The 16,026-nt window shown below is 53.0% G+C and overlaps 7 protein-coding genes across 7 annotated transcripts; 3 read left to right on the forward strand and 4 right to left on the reverse strand.

The window, feature by feature from the left end:
• Nucleotides 1-519: 519 nt before the first annotated feature.
• On the forward strand, nucleotides 520-2,609 carry VDAG_06620 (dml-1; the record flags this gene model as incomplete). Its single annotated transcript, XM_009659324.1, has 3 exons — nucleotides 520-1,012; nucleotides 1,111-2,282; nucleotides 2,342-2,609. Exons 1-3 carry the CDS (start codon nucleotides 941-943, stop codon nucleotides 2,607-2,609), a joined length of 1,512 nt encoding a protein of 503 aa, XP_009657619.1. The 5' UTR covers nucleotides 520-940.
• On the reverse strand, nucleotides 1,993-5,488 carry VDAG_06621 (Poly(A) polymerase pla1; the record flags this gene model as incomplete). Its single annotated transcript, XM_009659325.1, has 6 exons — nucleotides 1,993-3,356; nucleotides 3,448-3,562; nucleotides 3,615-3,726; nucleotides 3,825-4,461; nucleotides 4,534-5,281; nucleotides 5,343-5,488. 6 exons carry the CDS (start codon nucleotides 5,486-5,488, stop codon nucleotides 3,300-3,302), a joined length of 1,815 nt encoding a protein of 604 aa, XP_009657620.1. The 3' UTR covers nucleotides 1,993-3,299.
• Nucleotides 5,489-6,027: 539 nt separating this feature from the next.
• VDAG_06622 (uncharacterized protein) lies at nucleotides 6,028-6,808 on the reverse strand. Its single transcript, XM_009659326.1, has one exon. The coding sequence runs from the start codon at nucleotides 6,758-6,760 to the stop codon at nucleotides 6,134-6,136; it is 627 nt and encodes a 208-aa protein (XP_009657621.1). The 5' UTR covers nucleotides 6,761-6,808; the 3' UTR covers nucleotides 6,028-6,133.
• A 2,401-nt stretch (nucleotides 6,809-9,209) lies between these two features.
• VDAG_06623 (Protein tyrosine kinase) lies at nucleotides 9,210-11,646 on the forward strand. Its single transcript, XM_009659327.1, has 2 exons — nucleotides 9,210-9,511; nucleotides 9,571-11,646. The coding sequence occupies exons 1-2, from the start codon at nucleotides 9,443-9,445 to the stop codon at nucleotides 10,471-10,473; spliced, it is 972 nt and encodes a 323-aa protein (XP_009657622.1). The 5' UTR covers nucleotides 9,210-9,442; the 3' UTR covers nucleotides 10,474-11,646.
• VDAG_06624 (tafazzin) lies at nucleotides 9,721-12,194 on the reverse strand. The gene is made up of 5 exons (XM_009659328.1): nucleotides 12,058-12,194; nucleotides 11,700-11,991; nucleotides 11,623-11,641; nucleotides 11,467-11,568; nucleotides 9,721-11,410 (listed from the first exon to the last, which is right to left on the reverse strand). The coding sequence occupies exons 2-5, from the start codon at nucleotides 11,896-11,898 to the stop codon at nucleotides 10,660-10,662; spliced, it is 1,071 nt and encodes a 356-aa protein (XP_009657623.1). The 5' UTR covers nucleotides 11,899-11,991; nucleotides 12,058-12,194; the 3' UTR covers nucleotides 9,721-10,659.
• A 237-nt stretch (nucleotides 12,195-12,431) lies between these two features.
• Nucleotides 12,432-13,595, forward strand: VDAG_06625 (uncharacterized protein; the record flags this gene model as incomplete). The annotated part of the gene is made up of 3 exons (XM_009659329.1): nucleotides 12,432-12,441; nucleotides 12,500-13,005; nucleotides 13,056-13,595. The coding sequence occupies 3 exons, from the start codon at nucleotides 12,432-12,434 to the stop codon at nucleotides 13,593-13,595; spliced, it is 1,056 nt and encodes a 351-aa protein (XP_009657624.1).
• A 387-nt stretch (nucleotides 13,596-13,982) lies between these two features.
• On the reverse strand, nucleotides 13,983-15,489 carry VDAG_06626 (uncharacterized protein; the record flags this gene model as incomplete). Its single annotated transcript, XM_009659330.1, has 5 exons — nucleotides 13,983-14,389; nucleotides 14,451-14,627; nucleotides 14,691-15,209; nucleotides 15,281-15,403; nucleotides 15,462-15,489. 5 exons carry the CDS (start codon nucleotides 15,487-15,489, stop codon nucleotides 13,983-13,985), a joined length of 1,254 nt encoding a protein of 417 aa, XP_009657625.1.
• Between the last annotated feature and the right edge of the window lie 537 nt (nucleotides 15,490-16,026).

Raw genomic sequence — 16,026 nt, forward strand, 5'->3', positions numbered from 1 at the left:
TGGGTTTAGTGCCGGTGGTAGTTTGCGAGCAGTTGGGTGGCAGGACTTGAGTACGCGCTTGCGCGACACCTCTCCGTTCGGCAGGATATGGTGCGATTGGGAAGACCTCAAGTCTGACGGCAGTGATGGGGAAGAGGATGCCGAAAAAAGTTCGACGGCTTCGCAGAATGTGGTTGTGTTGATATCTGTGCAGAGATGACGCGATATAGGGAGGGAGGGTGGGTGAACAGAGTGTCTCGTGGCAGAAAGCTGCAGGCTGGCAAGGGAATCGCGAAACACGAAAGACCGTAATGGAGCGCGTCACTTGAGTGTTGCGCCTCGTGCACCAAAGGATCGAGGGTCAAGGAGCCGGTTCAGTGCAGGGGTGTCTCAGTGCATGCATGTACCTCTACACACCTAGGTAGTCATAGAGAGGTGCCATACCTCAAGAGTGGATACGATGGAGGGGGTCAAAAGGAACAGGCCAAAGAAGAAAAAAAACTTAAGTACCTGGCTGGGTAGTTGGTGACCAGATGAGTTAGCGTGGCATTGGTCATGACGACACGCACCTCGCTCTTCTGCCGACTCGATCAAGAGATGCTCACGGGCTCAACGTAAGCATACTGAGCATTTGGCAATTCGTTCCGAGGCCATGCCACAGAATGCCATGGACTATCGATTCTCACCACTGTCATTCGACACGAGAGCTTTTGGCATATGTGTAGCACTTTCCGGTCGCACAACAAAGCCCTAATCGAAATCCGGGGTCCAGTTACAAGCCCCCTTGCAGACCCAACTGTAACATCAGCTAGGTACCTGAACAAGCCTAAGGCGCCTGCCTAGGGACCTACGTGCCTACCTACCCAGTCACCACGCTACCGGAATCTGCGCCGTCAGCACAACTGGACCTCATGGTTCAGCTCAACACAAGGCCTCGGTGATCAGGTAGGGAAAAACCGAAATGCACGAAATTATCACTCTACAGCTGGGCCAAGCCAGTAATTACGTGGCTACTCACTTCTGGAACACTCAGGTCAGACAGCCTCGCAGCCTCATTCTGTACACCGTTATCACGGTCTCTCGCCCTGTCTGGCGTAAGGTGCTAATTCAACCCTGTCTCCCCGTTTACAGGAGTCGTACTTTTCATATGCAGACGATGACGAGGAGCCGTCCGTCGACCACAACATACACTGGCGGCCTGGGCGAGGCGCTGATGGCGCCGAAACCTTCCTGCCGCGCACCGTTGTGTATGATCTCAAGGGCGGCTTCGGCTCACTCCGCAAAATAAATGCCCTTTATGACCCCGGCGACGACCCTTCTGCCGCGCTCTCCTGGGACGGCGCATCTGTAACCCACAAACTACTACCCGTTGCTCCCACGGCCTACCAACAGAGCTTGGATGCTGGGCTTGTGCCTCCCGAGCTCGACGAAAGTCATGTACGCTACTGGTCAGATTTTAGCCGTACATTTTACCATCCCAAGTCGCTTAACCAGCTTTACGATTATGAGCTCAACTCATCAATCAGGCCTTTCGACAAGTGGCCCCTAGGCCAGGAGCTCTTCCAATCTCTCGACAAGGAGCATGACATCGCCGACCGCGATTTCCGTCCTTTCGTGGAGGAGGCAGACCAGATGCAAGCCATCCAGGTCTTTACCTCTCTTGACGATGCCTGGGGAGGCTTTGCTGCCGAGTACCTAGATCGCATGCGTGATGAGTACCCCAAAGCAACCATACTTGTCTGGGGCCTCCACGCTTCCCAACAAAGTCGCCTTCACCTGACAAACGTTGCCCGTTCAACGGCGGCCCTCTGTGAGCATGCCTCCCTCGTCATACCCATGAGGATACCCCGCGCCGGATTGCCTTCCAACGTCCGCCTCAACTCCGACTCTCCATGGCAAACGAGCGCCTTGATGGCCACCGCAATCGAGACAGCCGGTCTATCGTCCCGGGCCAAATTTGGTTCGTCTCGCTACACCCTCGGCCACTTGACCGAACGCTTGAACCAGAGCGGAAAGCAAACCTTGGCTCGACTCCAGATGTCTGCCTCTGCTAGCACAACTACGCCGCTCGAACCACACGACTCCAGGACAGGGAAGCAAATGGCGAGCGATGAAGACCTGCCCCTGGATATAGATCTCCTTGACTTGGCCAAAACGAAGCCTAGGCTCAGTCCAGACCACAGCCAGCCTCATGTCTTTGGTAGGGAACGGACTTGTCGTGGATGGTACTCCCTAGTTCGAGGGCAACAGGGCGAGGCCGCAGTCGCAACCAGCTCAGCACGAGGCCGGGCTACCGAGCATGTGTCAGTACTATTCTTATTGCCTCACTGTTCTTTTTTCCATCTGACGACCAGATACACAGCCATTCCTTTGATATTGCATTCCCCATACTCGATAGTTTCCCGAAGATCTACACCGCCCAAGAAAAAGAGCCAAACGAATTCGTCGGTGTCGAAACGTGTCTGTCGACGGATAGTGCAGTGTCAGAGGCTGTGAAAGGATTGCGCACGCTGACCACCCCTTTGCTCGGCATCGAAGACCGAGAGAACATTAGCAACGATCTTGCGGAGCTAGCTGAGGCGTATCGGGATGGGTGGTCCAGTGGCAGTGACGATGGCGACGATATTTGAATGGACACCCCAGCTCAAACCTCAAACTCAACCACCAGTGATGTGTCATTATGTCTTCAAGTCAATTCAATTCTCAACTAGCTAGCCCTTGAGAGGATTATGAATACATCAGAGGTTTGCAAATAGAGTGCAGCCGTCGTCAGATTACAAACTAGGCACGCAATGCCCGTTATACGCGCCAGTTACAACAAGTCAAACAACTACAATGAACGAAAGTTGCCCACTGGATTCCTCCTGACGCTTATCTTCTGTTGTTTGCCATCGCCTGAAAACACGCCAGCGGCGCGTGGACACTTCCCCTGGCCGGAGGCATAACATTCTTCGCAACTCCTCCTGCCTAGCAGAGAATTGCTGGAAAACAACTTACGCTTTTTCCCCGTCTGGGTGAGGTCTAGTTGAGGAGTTGCGAATCTGCTACAACCCAGCTTGACTGACATAAGTAGCCGCATGAAGCACCTTGCCCATGGAATATGAACATGGCGGTTCGAGAAGTATGGGATCGAGTACACCCTAAAAGAAACGGACGCTTCGCCCGGAGCTTGTCAGTCGAATCTGTAGTCTCACAGATTGTGCCACTACCCTGGCGCCACAAACTTCCGTGAGAAGCCACATCTTCTCTACACTGCCAAAGTATTGGCAAAAGCTGTATTGTTCGGCAGTGTGTACTTGCAGGCATTCAACTGTATGGTATCAGCCAGCGGCTGCTGTGATTGAAGATTGCTGGCGCTTCGCTGGTGGTTGCGCTTCCTGTGATAAATGAATTAGTCTTCCCATCTGAATACAGAGCAGCAACGCTCCAGCGACAGCCAAAGCTTGCATCAGTACGCTGATATCTTACCTCCGAGGCGCCGCGCTTCTTTGTCTGCGCCGAGCCGTTTGCGCCAGCTGCTCTCTTCTGTTGCTTCTGCGGCTTCTTCTCGCCTGGTTCGAAGAGATCGTCGGGAAGATTGAAGCTGCATGTTGTCAGCCGAAGACCGCCGAAAGAGTCGCACCATCCAAGCTTACTTCCGAACGTGTTGCACCGTCAAATGGTTAAGCTTTGCGCTGTACTTCTCCCACTGGCCGCATAGTTGCTTAAAACTGTCGACTTGATAGGAGAGATCAAGTGATTTTGCGCCTGACTGGTCAGTGTTGCCAACATTGAATTGGGTGCAAAATGAGAAAAAACATGGACGGGGTTCCCGAAGAGTCAGTCTTATGCATGTCATTACTTACCTTCGCCCAGCTCGAGACCGATGTAGTGAGTGGTAGTGAAAACGTCTGTCGGCCATATCTGCACCTCTTCTTCGACCCCTTCACCATTTCCGTTGGCTTCAATTCCCGTCTCCGTAGCTCCATCCACTGGTAAGTCGTCTAACGCAAGACCGCCTTCGGTCTTTGCATCCGCGATTTCGGGGTTGGGGGTTTCTATAGTCTCTTGCCCGGCAAGGTACTGTAAACTACCTTCCTGAACCTGGCTGAGCTCTGTCTCGTTGTGGCACACGTGACGACGATCGTAGCCTTTGTTGAAAGCGTGAGCGATAGCAATAGATTGATGCTGCTCAAGTCCTTGGACAAGCACGCGGACCTTGGACTCAACATAGCCAGACCATATTTTATGCGCCTCTTTGGTAGTGCTGGTAGTAACAACGGAAATGTAATACTTGTACCCTGAGGTGAAGAAGGTATGTTTGATGAAGAGGTCGCCCCACGGCCGTTTGGAAAGCATGACGTTATCTGTAATTTCGCAACCGCGTTGTAGCTCGCGCTGTATAACCGTCATGGCCGACTTGGTAATGTTAAAGGTCGCACACATAGACGGGTACGCGGGTGTGATGATGGGCATCAAGTGGAATTGGTCGCCACGGTACAGCTAAATTCAGACCATCAGTAATCGGACACGTCCTGGGACTCAATAGACCAATATTTGAGATGCAGCGCCAACCTTTGGGTTCCAAACGCGGACCTGTAGAGGCCCCTCTTCGACTGCCTTGAGGAGGACAGGTTGAGGCCAGGGCCACCGCCTCATGATGTGGAAGAACTTGTTAACAATGACGGAACTGGTGGCCTTCGGGTACAGCTGGCAGACTCGAGCCACGAGCATGGCCCACGCGACACCGCCGGGGAAGCCCATAATGTTGGCGTATATGGCTCGGCGTTGGGCCCAGAGCTTGATTGCTCGCAGAGCAAGCCGGAAGGTGCTGGGCTCAGGTACCAGGTTTATGATCTCGTCGGTGACACGTGTGCCATTCAGGGACCGAAGTTCTCGCTCGTCGAGACCCCTGAGCAGGTTGGAGTCTGCAAGACTCCATTGCGGGTCTTTGGGAAGCTGCTTCAGGCTGGCGATTCGCGAAAAAATCAGATCGATGCTGATGCCGAAGAACTCGAACTTGATGATGGGAACGAATGCGTCAGATACCACGGCCAAATCGGTAATGGCGTCGGCTGGTGTCATTTTCTGGAGAAGGCCCGGGAAGATTTCGAAGTAGTCGTCGCGCGTGACGTACTTAGGAACGACAACGAGAGTATCGATATCGGACCCAGGACCGTAGACCCCAAGCCTAAAACTACCATAGGTGAAAATCCTACCTCGGGCATCTTTAATCAATGCTTCGCTGCCTTCTTCTCTCTTGCGCGCCACTTGTTTGACGAATTCATCGCAGATGGTTTGGAGTTGCTCGAGTACCTGGTGTCTACTCTGGGGATTAGCAGAGGAGTTGGCAACCTTCCACTGTCTTTCATACGCTGACAGACCTCTTCTGTGTTTCTGCTGGGGACTCAAACGTCTTTTGCTGCTTCAGTTCTTCAAGCATTGTCTTGTTGGTCGCATGCTCGGCTTCGGTTGGCAACGCGGTGGAGATCGGCGGCGTTACGCCGAGGGGATGGCCCTGCCCAGCCATGGTAAACAAACGTTGTCAGGTACGATCAAGTTGCGGATCGGTAAATTGAGCAGTGTTTGAGGTTGAAGGTGCAGCGCAAGGCCCTGGTCGCAGGGCGTCAACGGGTACCTTAGGCAACGGCAGGAGCAGGTTCGTGACGACCCCAGCGCCAACAAGCCCGGTCTCTACCGATAGCCAGGATGTATCGATGCGTCGCAGTGGCGGTGATTTCCGGAACGCAAATGGTTCGCTACTGAATGCCAGGGCGTACTGCAGGCCGCCTGGATGTTGATTGTCGACAAATCTTCGGGAGGGCTGGTAACTACGTGAACTGCAGGAAGCTCGTCTATGGTGACGGCTGTAGTGCAAGAGCACGAGGTATGGACCCACCCACTGGGGTCTGCGCTTAATAACGGATCACTATCGGCCTCGGATGTCATCGACAGACGTGAGCACCCGCGCGGCTGCATGCAAGGCACCAAACATGTATCCACTGAGGCAATACCGATCCGATCCAAGTGAGGAAAGGAGACATGCCCCGGTCAGAGAGGGATTTCAATGATCTAAACCGTAGGTATGATGAAGAATGACCAAATCCAACAAAATATGCTCCGAACACCTTACATACTCATCATTCAAGCCAACCGAGAGCTGCATCTACGTGTTTCACGAAGAGAGCATCCAAAAAGCTACACAACCCATCACAGAAGCACTGCCCGCAAGTTCCAAGGCAAACCAGCCCGTCCACCTCATCTGCAGCCCCAGCTGGACAAGGCCTAATGGATCTTGTGGCCTGACATTCGACTCTCCTGACCTCAGACTTCGGCGACACTTTTTGGCCGCGGAACCAATATCGCGTGAGGTTAGTATCAGAGCCGTGCGTGCGTCGATCTCCTCTGCTCTCTGGCTCTTTAGCCACTTTGTCCTCTGTTCGTAAAGCGCCCGGTCGCATGCCACACGCTCCCGGACCAGGCTTCTTTGCAGGTCGGAGGCCCAGTCAACTAGGCGAACCTGGGTCCATTGTCCCCAATTGCGACCACTCGGCGACCTGTGAAGGGCAGCCGAGACTACTTGGCTGTCTATACGTCGTGTTGCGACCCCGCAAATTGTCGAATCCCTTTCGGAACAGCTAGCTCCATCTTGCCTCTTGCGCCATCTCACCAGCTTTCTCGCCGTTGCATGACGCAGCCGCGAACTGCCTTCTATGCTGAAAATATGCTCGAGAAGTGCTGTGAGATCCGATGGAGCTAGAGGGGGTATGTAGTCAGGATTCATAAGAATACTTGCATCCATGTTTTCTTCGTCGGTGCTGGAGTGGCTCGAAACAGCAAAAACGATAGGCACCTCCGCAACCGTAGGTGTCGAATCGTGGAAGATGAAGGGTGCGAGATTTGCTTTTGCTAGTTGCCTGAGGATGAGCTCCTTGCTACAGTCGATCTGTGCAGAAGTCATCGTATCTGCCTGCGCTAGAACAGGTATTATGCTGGTTTTTGGCTCTAGATGTCGAATTAAGTCTAAATCGCGTGATGAAAGCCCTGTTGCTTGTCAGCCAACTGGAGTTCCCCCCGATGTGCCAAAGTAGTGTAGCTTACCGCAGCCCGGTATCATGAAGATCACAGCGTCAACTAGGACACCTCCCCCATTGCTAATAGTGGACAGCACGTTCGACTCGTCAAGCCCGCTCATCATGCTCCTTCGTAGATGCTGGTCGATATAGTGCGAAGTTTCAGCGACAATGGACTTCTCAATACACGTCAATAACCCCCAATCACGCCAGCAGCAGAGGTATCTCGAGACTTACATCATTAGTTGTGTTATAGCCTGTAGTGTCAACGAAACAAATATTTCGGTCCAAAACGGAGTCGCCCAGGCTTTGCCGACGAGGAGAAAGGCTAACATCGTCCACAAGGTTCCACCAGGCCGGGTATGGTTTTGTGCTAGCGAATGTTTCTGATATGGAAAGGCGAGATCGGTCGGCTGTCTGATGTCTGTCGACACTGTCGATTGAGTAGCCCATTCTGTGTCTCGAGGTGCATTCCGCGGGCGGGTCGACATGGGTGATGTGTTCACAGCTTTGGATAATGGCCCTGATTAGGGAACTTTTACCAATACCTGGCGAAAAGAGACATCAGTACATGACAGTGATCGCGATTGAGTGAAAATGAATTGAAAGTACCTGTGTCCCCGGCCACGAGCAGCTTAAGTCGTCCCAGGGCCTTGCCCTGTTCTGTAAAAGGCCTCCGCGTCGGCACAGCAAGTGTGGGCATGATAAGTTGCGACTCGATATGGTCCATAGACTCAGGGGGCCGGGATGGATGATCCGTAATTGAATCTTCAAAAGCACTCAAAGCATAGCTTCCATGACCTTCAGAGAGTGAATAGGACAGGGATCCTCGACGGGAAGATTGGCTGCTAATGACTGAGGTCGGCCCAGATAACACCGGTATCGACTGTCCGGGCGCATGATTCATTGCTCTCGAATACCCTTCCGGGGGTGTTTGAGGCGTAGGAGGGCTGTGAAATGGAGGTGGTGTATTCGCCGACGAAGCCGTCGCCTTGCTCTGGTTGCTAGCTCGACATGAAGATGAACCGTTACTAGGATGGTAGATGCCTGATTCCTTCCGCGATCTGCCAGGACACGACGGTATAGCTGGTGGAAACTCGGGCGAGGGCCGGTTATCGATCGCAATATCGTCGGTGAATACAAAGCTCATGGGCGAGGAAGCGTTGACGGTGACGAACGAATGAGTGGTGTCATCACCGCCGGCCGTATTCTTGGAGATCGTGTCGCAACCAGGTAGGGGTCGCATGTTGCCACGAATGGAGCATAAATTATTCTTCGATTAGATAGTCGAGGAGCCTTTGATCAATACTCTTAGTCTTTGGATTTTATTCCAGCAAAGACAGTGAGTAGAACAGATCAAGAAACAACTTCGTGCAAGGAGGGAACTACCGGCGGGGTGGTCGATGGCGATAAAGGGACAGTGATAAGCCCAAACACCCCCGCTTGGATCATCCTGATCTACCTACGTACCGGGATGTGATCACGAGCTAGGCTGGTGCGGATGAGGGGTTCAAGTACTCCACTCTATGGCTACATGTAGCTCTCCTTGATCCAGAGCAAGCGGGACAGTATTCGATTTCGTGCTGTCGCAATACTTCGCTTGATCCAGATAAGTCAGCACTTCAAGGCGCCTGATCCTGCAGACCATGTGTCCAACAGTGCCCAAAACAACGATGCCTTATACAGCTTGACAGCACTGCCAGAACCACGCCGCTTAGATGGTGGCTCGCGGCACATGGCCTCAATGCACAGGTTCGCCGGCCATGCCACAAGCCAACCCATGCAGTAAACGCTTGGATTAAAGCCTCGCTGTTCCACCCGCACTGCTTGTGCTTTTGAAGAGATTCAGGTCCGACCCTTCTTAGAAGAACGGGTGATCGCGCAACTATCTATTTTGGTGATATTACAGACAAGGAACAATAGGGTAAAGTGCCTTCAGTGGTAGTACCTAAGGTACCTATCTAGGTACTTAGGTTTGTAAGTAGTAGGTAGGTAGGTACCACGTAATCAAGTAGGCTTCCAGGAACCGATAGACTGAGGTGATTGGAAGCACCCGCCAATGAGGCTGCCGATTCTCATAAGGGATGTGAGCTCCACTAATATGCCACCGCCATGTGACTGGGTTGTCTAACCTACCTACCTAGCGGAAGAATCTCCCCACCAGCAGCGTCCGAGGCCAAGGCAGCCTCTCTTGCTTGACCTTGCTTCCATCACTGCACATCTGGCTTCGAAACAACATCTCTAATCCCATCTTTCCCACTGCTGCCTTGTGGTGTAGCAAGAATTTCACGACAGACGGACATAGTCAACCATCAGGATTATCGATTTCCCCGCAGTCAAAGCATCCCCAAGAAGCCTTTCACCCCACCACCCTGCAAATTGAGTATCGAGCAGTGTTTTGGTCAGTCAGAATGGACGGAAAGCGGCATCCAAGCTCTTTCCAACAGCTCGAGAAGCTCGGCGAGGGAACTTATGCGACAGTAAGAGGTCTTTTCAACCGTTGTTGGGTGGGTGCTGATACCGCATCGTTTGCACACAGGTCTTCAAAGGTCGTAACAGACAAACCGGCGAGCTGGTTGCGCTAAAAGAGATTCACCTTGACTCCGAGGAAGGCACTCCGTCTACCGCCATCCGAGAAATATCCCTTATGAAGGAGCTCAAACACGAGAACATTGTCGCCCTCCACGATGTTATTCACACCGAGAACAAGCTCATGCTCGTTTTTGAGTTCTTAGACGGCGATCTGAAGAAGTACATGGACACGAATGGCGACAGGGGTGCTCTAAAACCAGCACAGATTAAATCCTTCATGTATCAGCTGCTTCGAGGCATCGACTTCTGCCATCAAAATAGGGTTCTGCATCGCGATCTCAAGCCACAGAACTTGCTCATCAACAGCAAGGGCCAGCTGAAGCTTGGTGATTTTGGCTTGGCTCGAGCCTTCGGCATTCCAGTGAACACCTTTTCGAACGAGGTTGTCACCCTCTGGTACAGGGCACCCGATGTCCTCCTCGGCAGTCGCACCTACAACACAAGTATAGACATATGGTCAGCAGGTTGCATCATGGCGGAGATGTACACTGGTCGACCACTATTCCCTGGCACCACGAACGAAGATCAACTCACAAGGATCTTCCGCATCATGGGAACGCCGACGGAACGAACTTGGACCGGAATCACTCAGCTTCCTGAGTACAAGCCAACATTTAGTCTATACGCTACGCAAGACCTTCGCCAGATCCTTCCACAAATTGACCCTACTGGTATCGACCTCCTTCAACGCATGCTGCAGCTGCGCCCAGAGTTGCGCGTCAGTGCAAACGAGGCACTCAAGCACCCGTGGTTCAATGACATTATCATGCAGCAGCATCAGCAGCAGCAAGCTCTACAAGCCCAGGCTCGAGCTTACACCCCGGCGCAGGGCTCTTATGAGGGCTACTAGTCAACTGCCCCGGACGAAGCCTAGAGCATGATGATTAGGCGTCAACTATCCCGTCTCAAAACTATCTTATACTGCACTCCGTAATGCTCCTGCCACGAAAGCCGGCGCAATAATCTCTTTCGAACCCTAGGCGGTGGCCTTTGCCAACTTGGTTCCCCTGTTACCAGGAGCGGAATCAAAGAGTCCTCATTCCTTGTGGACGAAACTGCCGTCCACTGGACTTCTAAATACCGTCTTGGTGGGCTCACGTAACCAGGTTTCGGCTCGTGCGAAGGACGGGTCGTCTTCTGGATATCCTGATGCGGTTCTCAGGCGTGCCACCTGGCTTCTCACCAGTTCAGCCACCTTCTTTCTCAAGTGTATGGCCTCTTCCAGCCCCTCAAGAGCTTCCGGAGCAAGAGGTTTACCGGATTTCTCAATGCGAACTTGGTGTTCCTCCACCAGATGTCTCCACCTCTTGCGAAACTCGCCAAAAACTTGGTCCACATCTACTGCATCACCAAACACAACCCTTACTTTTCGCCCGACCCGCGGAAGCCAGCGCGGTTTTCCTCTATTCTCATGCATGATAAGATGATGCCCGTCAATGAACATGGGTACAAATTTTGGCGCAGGGTTGCTCTCGAGGATCATGCGAGAAACGCCCCATTTGAAGTATCGGAGTGAAAGTTCGGGGTGCTGGTGGACGCATGCTTCTGGGAACACATGCACCCAGGCGTTGCGTTCTTCATCATAGGCCGAAGGGGCAGGAAATACCTCACCCGCTTTGGTGGTGAAAGTAGGCCCCAAAGCGCCGGACGGCGGGCTTGTTGCTTCTCCAGAGAGCACGCGAACGGCCTCGTTCATGGTTGGCTGAAACAGGCCCCCATGTGGCGAATGTAATAGTCTATGGGTCGGTAGAACCTGGCCGAGGCTAAAAAAAGTTGACATAAACTTGCTGTATATTCGTAAGCGCTGTCCGTCGTTGTCGGGGTATGTCGGGGTCGCACTGACTTCTTGAAACATATATCGTGAGCTCCGAGCCCCCAACGAAGATTTCGAGGCTTGAACGCATACTTCAGTGGTAACACTCCCCACGTAACTGGGTCATCTAGCCTAGGGGATTTGGTCAGGATGAAGTATCCATGTATATGACATGCATAGCCTTACACGCTGATGTGGTTCGAGACTGTCACCGCGCGTTAGTAATGCCTAAGACCTTGTCTCGTGAACAGCGCGATTCTCACCTGTAATGAGCCCCTGCCGACGATTTCCCCCCTGCCGTTCATCCAAGAGCTTAAGGAATGGTTTCAGGCCCTCAGTCTGCACGTCGTTGAGACCGTACAAGAAGGCTCTGGAAATGGCGCCAGTGAGGCCCATTACAACCGAAGAACTCAAGCGCCATGCTAAGCTCCGCCGCAAGGGCTGTAACTCGCCCCGGGCCATACTGTGGTGCTGGGATGAATGACACTGGCTTTGCGTGTACTTAAAGTGTAGATGCTTGGAAAGACCGGGAAGAGAGAAAGTACAGGTGCTGCCCTGTTGAGGACCATGAGGCCCCATCAATATGGACGTCAGTGTTGCTATGGAGGAATCTCAACATACCTGGATCTAAAGCCAAGAGTACATGCCGCGAAGTCGACTTTGACGTAGAAACGAGTGTCGCTTACAATAACGTACAGAGCTCCCACGCAGGGCGTCCTTGGGGAGGTTGAACGCAATTGCCAATGTTGTCAATTGATAGTCAGAGAAACAAACACAGGCGATCGATTCGAAGATTTCGGTACGTGCCGTGAACAGCTGCCACCAGATGGCAGAAGCTGCTGATAGCAGCCAGGCTAAGCGCCGCATACAGATGCGAATCAATCCAGAATACACATCTGTCGGACCTCGCTCCCCAAGTTTCCCTCCTGTGCCACGCTGTCCTCTCACGCAAGTTTGGTCCGACTCTACTGACGAAATACAGAATTTTTCTTGCAATGTCTCACAGTAAGGCGAAGAAGTCACCCCTCCCCAAGCACGGATCTGTCGCTTAACTTGAGAACAGGCAAGCGGAACACCTCCCGAAGCGTCTTCACATCCTACGAACGCGACCTCGCAAAAGCCGCTTGGGCGTCCAGCACTGCGCGACTCACGCGCGATTCATACCTCCCATTTGGGTCATGCTATCTCTGTCTCGAGATAGCTCGTGATCCGGTATCCTGTTGTCGTGGCGATATATTCTGCCGCGAATGCGCCATCTCCAACTTGCTCGCCCAAAAGAAGGAAATCAAACGCTTGATGCGCGCACGAGAGAAGGCGCAACAGGAGCTACAGGATGCTGTAGATCGCGACGACGAGGAGGCGCAGAAGCGCGCAGTCAAAGATTTCGAAACGATACAAGCTGGCCTGACACTTGCGCCGCAGCGAGTCGGGCCAGAGTCACCAGCGGAAGACGAAATCCATTCCTCAGTACGAACAGGCAAGAGGAAGGCTGTTTTTGACGAAGAGGAGGCAGAGAGGATAGCGAAACAGGATCGTGCTAAGGCACGAAAAACTATCAACCAAGAGACTGTAGGTCCACAGAGACTTCTGCCACTGACCAGCTTGCTAATATAATCCAGTCGAAAGACAAGATGCCATCGTTCTGGACGCCCTCCCAGACGCCAGGAACCAACCCTCTGGAGACAGCCGTGTGGCAGCAGAGGAACAATAAGGTGACGCCGGTATGCCCAGCTTCCACTAATGATGCACAGCACCCCATTTCTCTCAAGACACTCCAGCAGGTCAAGTTTTCAAAAGAGGAGCCCGACACCAGCGCTACCACGGCCCCCAACCCTACGGAGCCCAAGTCCATCTGTCCATCCTGTATGCGAACTCTTGGCAACGCGTCGCGGCCGATGATGGCCGACGCATGTGGTCACGTAATGTGCCGAAACTGTGTCACCAAGTTCATTCAGCCGAGAAAGACTGCTACTGCTGATGCACCAGACCAGGGCTGCTTCGTATGCGACCGGCCCTTGGTTGCTAGCCCGGTTGGCGGTAAAGCCAGCGGCGCAGTACCCGAGTTTCCGGGGCTTACAGAATTACGCTCAGACGGAACGGGCTTCTCGGCAAGGGGGTCGAATAAGGTGGAAAAGAATAGCGTTGCTTTCCAATGTTGAGTCGATCCAACAGTATGGCAGTGTATTGCGGCACTTCGAACGGTTGAATTAATACCCATGTCTGTTATAATAAGTCAATTGACAGTGATGTATGATGCTGCGTCATGACCTCTTGCTGATATATGACAATTGACCTGTGGGCAAAGTTGTCACAAGAGACTCCTGGTATCATTCCCAGACTACCTCGCCCTGGCCGAACTTGACGCTCAAACGATGCCCCGCGCCAATCCATTCAGCCTTTCATCCTTTCTCCTCCAACGCCCTGAATCCCAAAGCTGTTGCGCCCCGCAAGACCAAGTCAACCCTGTTGATGCATATACCAATGCCGCACGAGACAACCACTAAAACTACAAAAGACAATGTCATAAGTCATACGACAGTGTTACCTTACCCTCGGCTGCTGACTGATGGTCTCCGCTGCTCCTGCCCTTGCATCCCGAAGCTTGACGATCGTCCTGGAACTCCGAAAACGACAGCCGAGTCGGGTTCGCCTGGCGCGTCCTCGCCATCTGCTAAATTAGATAAGTGGCCTTCGGGTAGCTTTTGCGCCCCAAAGCCCACGACTTTGAATATGCTTGTTCGGCCGCCGTTAGTTGCCATTTGCAGCTGCTCGTGCAGGCGGGCAAGCTGATAATTGCGCTTGATTGGGTTGACAACTGGTTGCGGCACCACTGGCTGGGGGTTCCAGTGTGAGAGTGCGCTCATGACTGCGGCAGTCTCTTCATCAGAGTCGACGGGCCCCGTATTGGCGTCATCCTCGTCTTCGATCGGTGCTATGGCGTCGAGAGCAGCTTCTGTGCAGATGTGTTAGATTGTGGGCATGGGTGCACCTGCTACCATGTTGTGGCAACTTACTCTGTTGTTTTGCCTGGTTTTTCTTCTGGTAAGCTGCCAACAGCATATCGTACGGAAGAGAACGTCCAGCGACCGCACGCTTTGCGCCCATACTATGGCTTTTGCATGTCAACGATCGAGCACAAGGCATGCCATTGGGAAGCAGAACGCCGCATTGCCGTTCGACGTCCACAGGACCTAGAGTGGGTGATTAGTCTCTTGCCACAACGTTGAATCCGCAAATTGTTTGATGAAGCTTACCCTTGGGTTTCGGGACTTTGGGTTTTGGATCTTCCTTCTTTTTCTTGGTCTTGGGTCCCTTGTCAGCGTCCCCTTCTGCCTTGCGTTTCTTCCCCTTGCCGGCATCCCCATCCGCCTTCTTTCCAGCGGCCTTTTTAGCAGTCTTGCTAGCGCCCGCGACGCCTTTCTTGTCACCATCCTCGTCACCGTCACTATCGTCGTCTCCTTTGCCGTCGCCGTCTTCATCAGCCTTCTTGGCCTCCTCTTCGCGAAGAGCTTCTTTGGCCCGCTCTCTGGCCTCGCGAGCTTCTTTCTTCCTCTGGGCCTTCTCTTTCTTTACCCTCAGACACTGAGCAATATGGCCCTTGGCTGCCGTCTTGAGGATGCTCTTCTTGCAGTGCTTGCATTGTTGCAAATCGGGGCTATCTTCAAGAGGCCGACCGGTAGCGAATGTCTCTCTGGCAGTATCATCGAGCGGGTTGACTACAGGTCCGGGCGAAGGCGCGTCCGCAGCGTCATTTCCCTTCCGCTTGCGCTCATCTGGGATCCACGATGCAGTGTCAGCGATAACTACCACCCATGTCACGGTGCAAAGAGAGGGAACACCATACCATCCATAAGATTGCCATCCCGCCATATGCCCGGTTTGTTCGGTTTCGGGACCGGCTTCTTCAATTTGATGGTTCCAGTCGCTTTGTCCTTTTTTGACGCCACTTTGATGGTATGTTCTTCGTCTGTGAGGGTGTTGTCAGCAGGGCCGAGAGGATCGACTAGCATCGAACGAGCGCGTACTTTTCCCGGCTCCCGAGGCTGTCGCCATGATGTCCCGCTCCCTCTTTGGCGCGACCGATATGGCTGCTACGATTGCTCAGGAGAGATGAGGGCCGTCCAGACCAGCAAGAGGTCGCTGAGTGGGGTTGATCATCCGACTGGCGTCGTTATGTATTCGAGACCGGCAGGCAACTGTGAATGAATATGCACAGGGCTTCGATGTTGGTCGCTGTCGGTCGTCGCACTAGTCGTTGTCGTTGGTTGTCGTCGCGTCAATGCCTTGGGGCTAGTCATGCGTCTGTTCACAGAACAAGCATATCATGCTATCAAGCAAAGGCTCCACATTTGCCAGACCATGCGCCAAACATCAGCCGCGTGTGGGGCAAGCGCTGTAAGCGCGCCAGCTGAGGCACATCCACTTACGCAGCCTTGGATGAAGGGGACATCGAGGTGATGCCCTGGAAGAACACAGGAACACCACGTCACATCGATACGAAGTCCGACGATCGTTAATTCAATGACGTATTTGACTCGTCATTGGGTTCGAAATCAGACGCTGCTCGTTCGTGACTATCCATGGTATCAA

Source organism: Verticillium dahliae, genomic scaffold (genome assembly GCF_000150675.1).
Source record: "Verticillium dahliae VdLs.17 supercont1.14 genomic scaffold, whole genome shotgun sequence".
In the NCBI taxonomy this organism is placed as follows: domain Eukaryota; kingdom Fungi; phylum Ascomycota; class Sordariomycetes; order Glomerellales; family Plectosphaerellaceae; genus Verticillium; species Verticillium dahliae.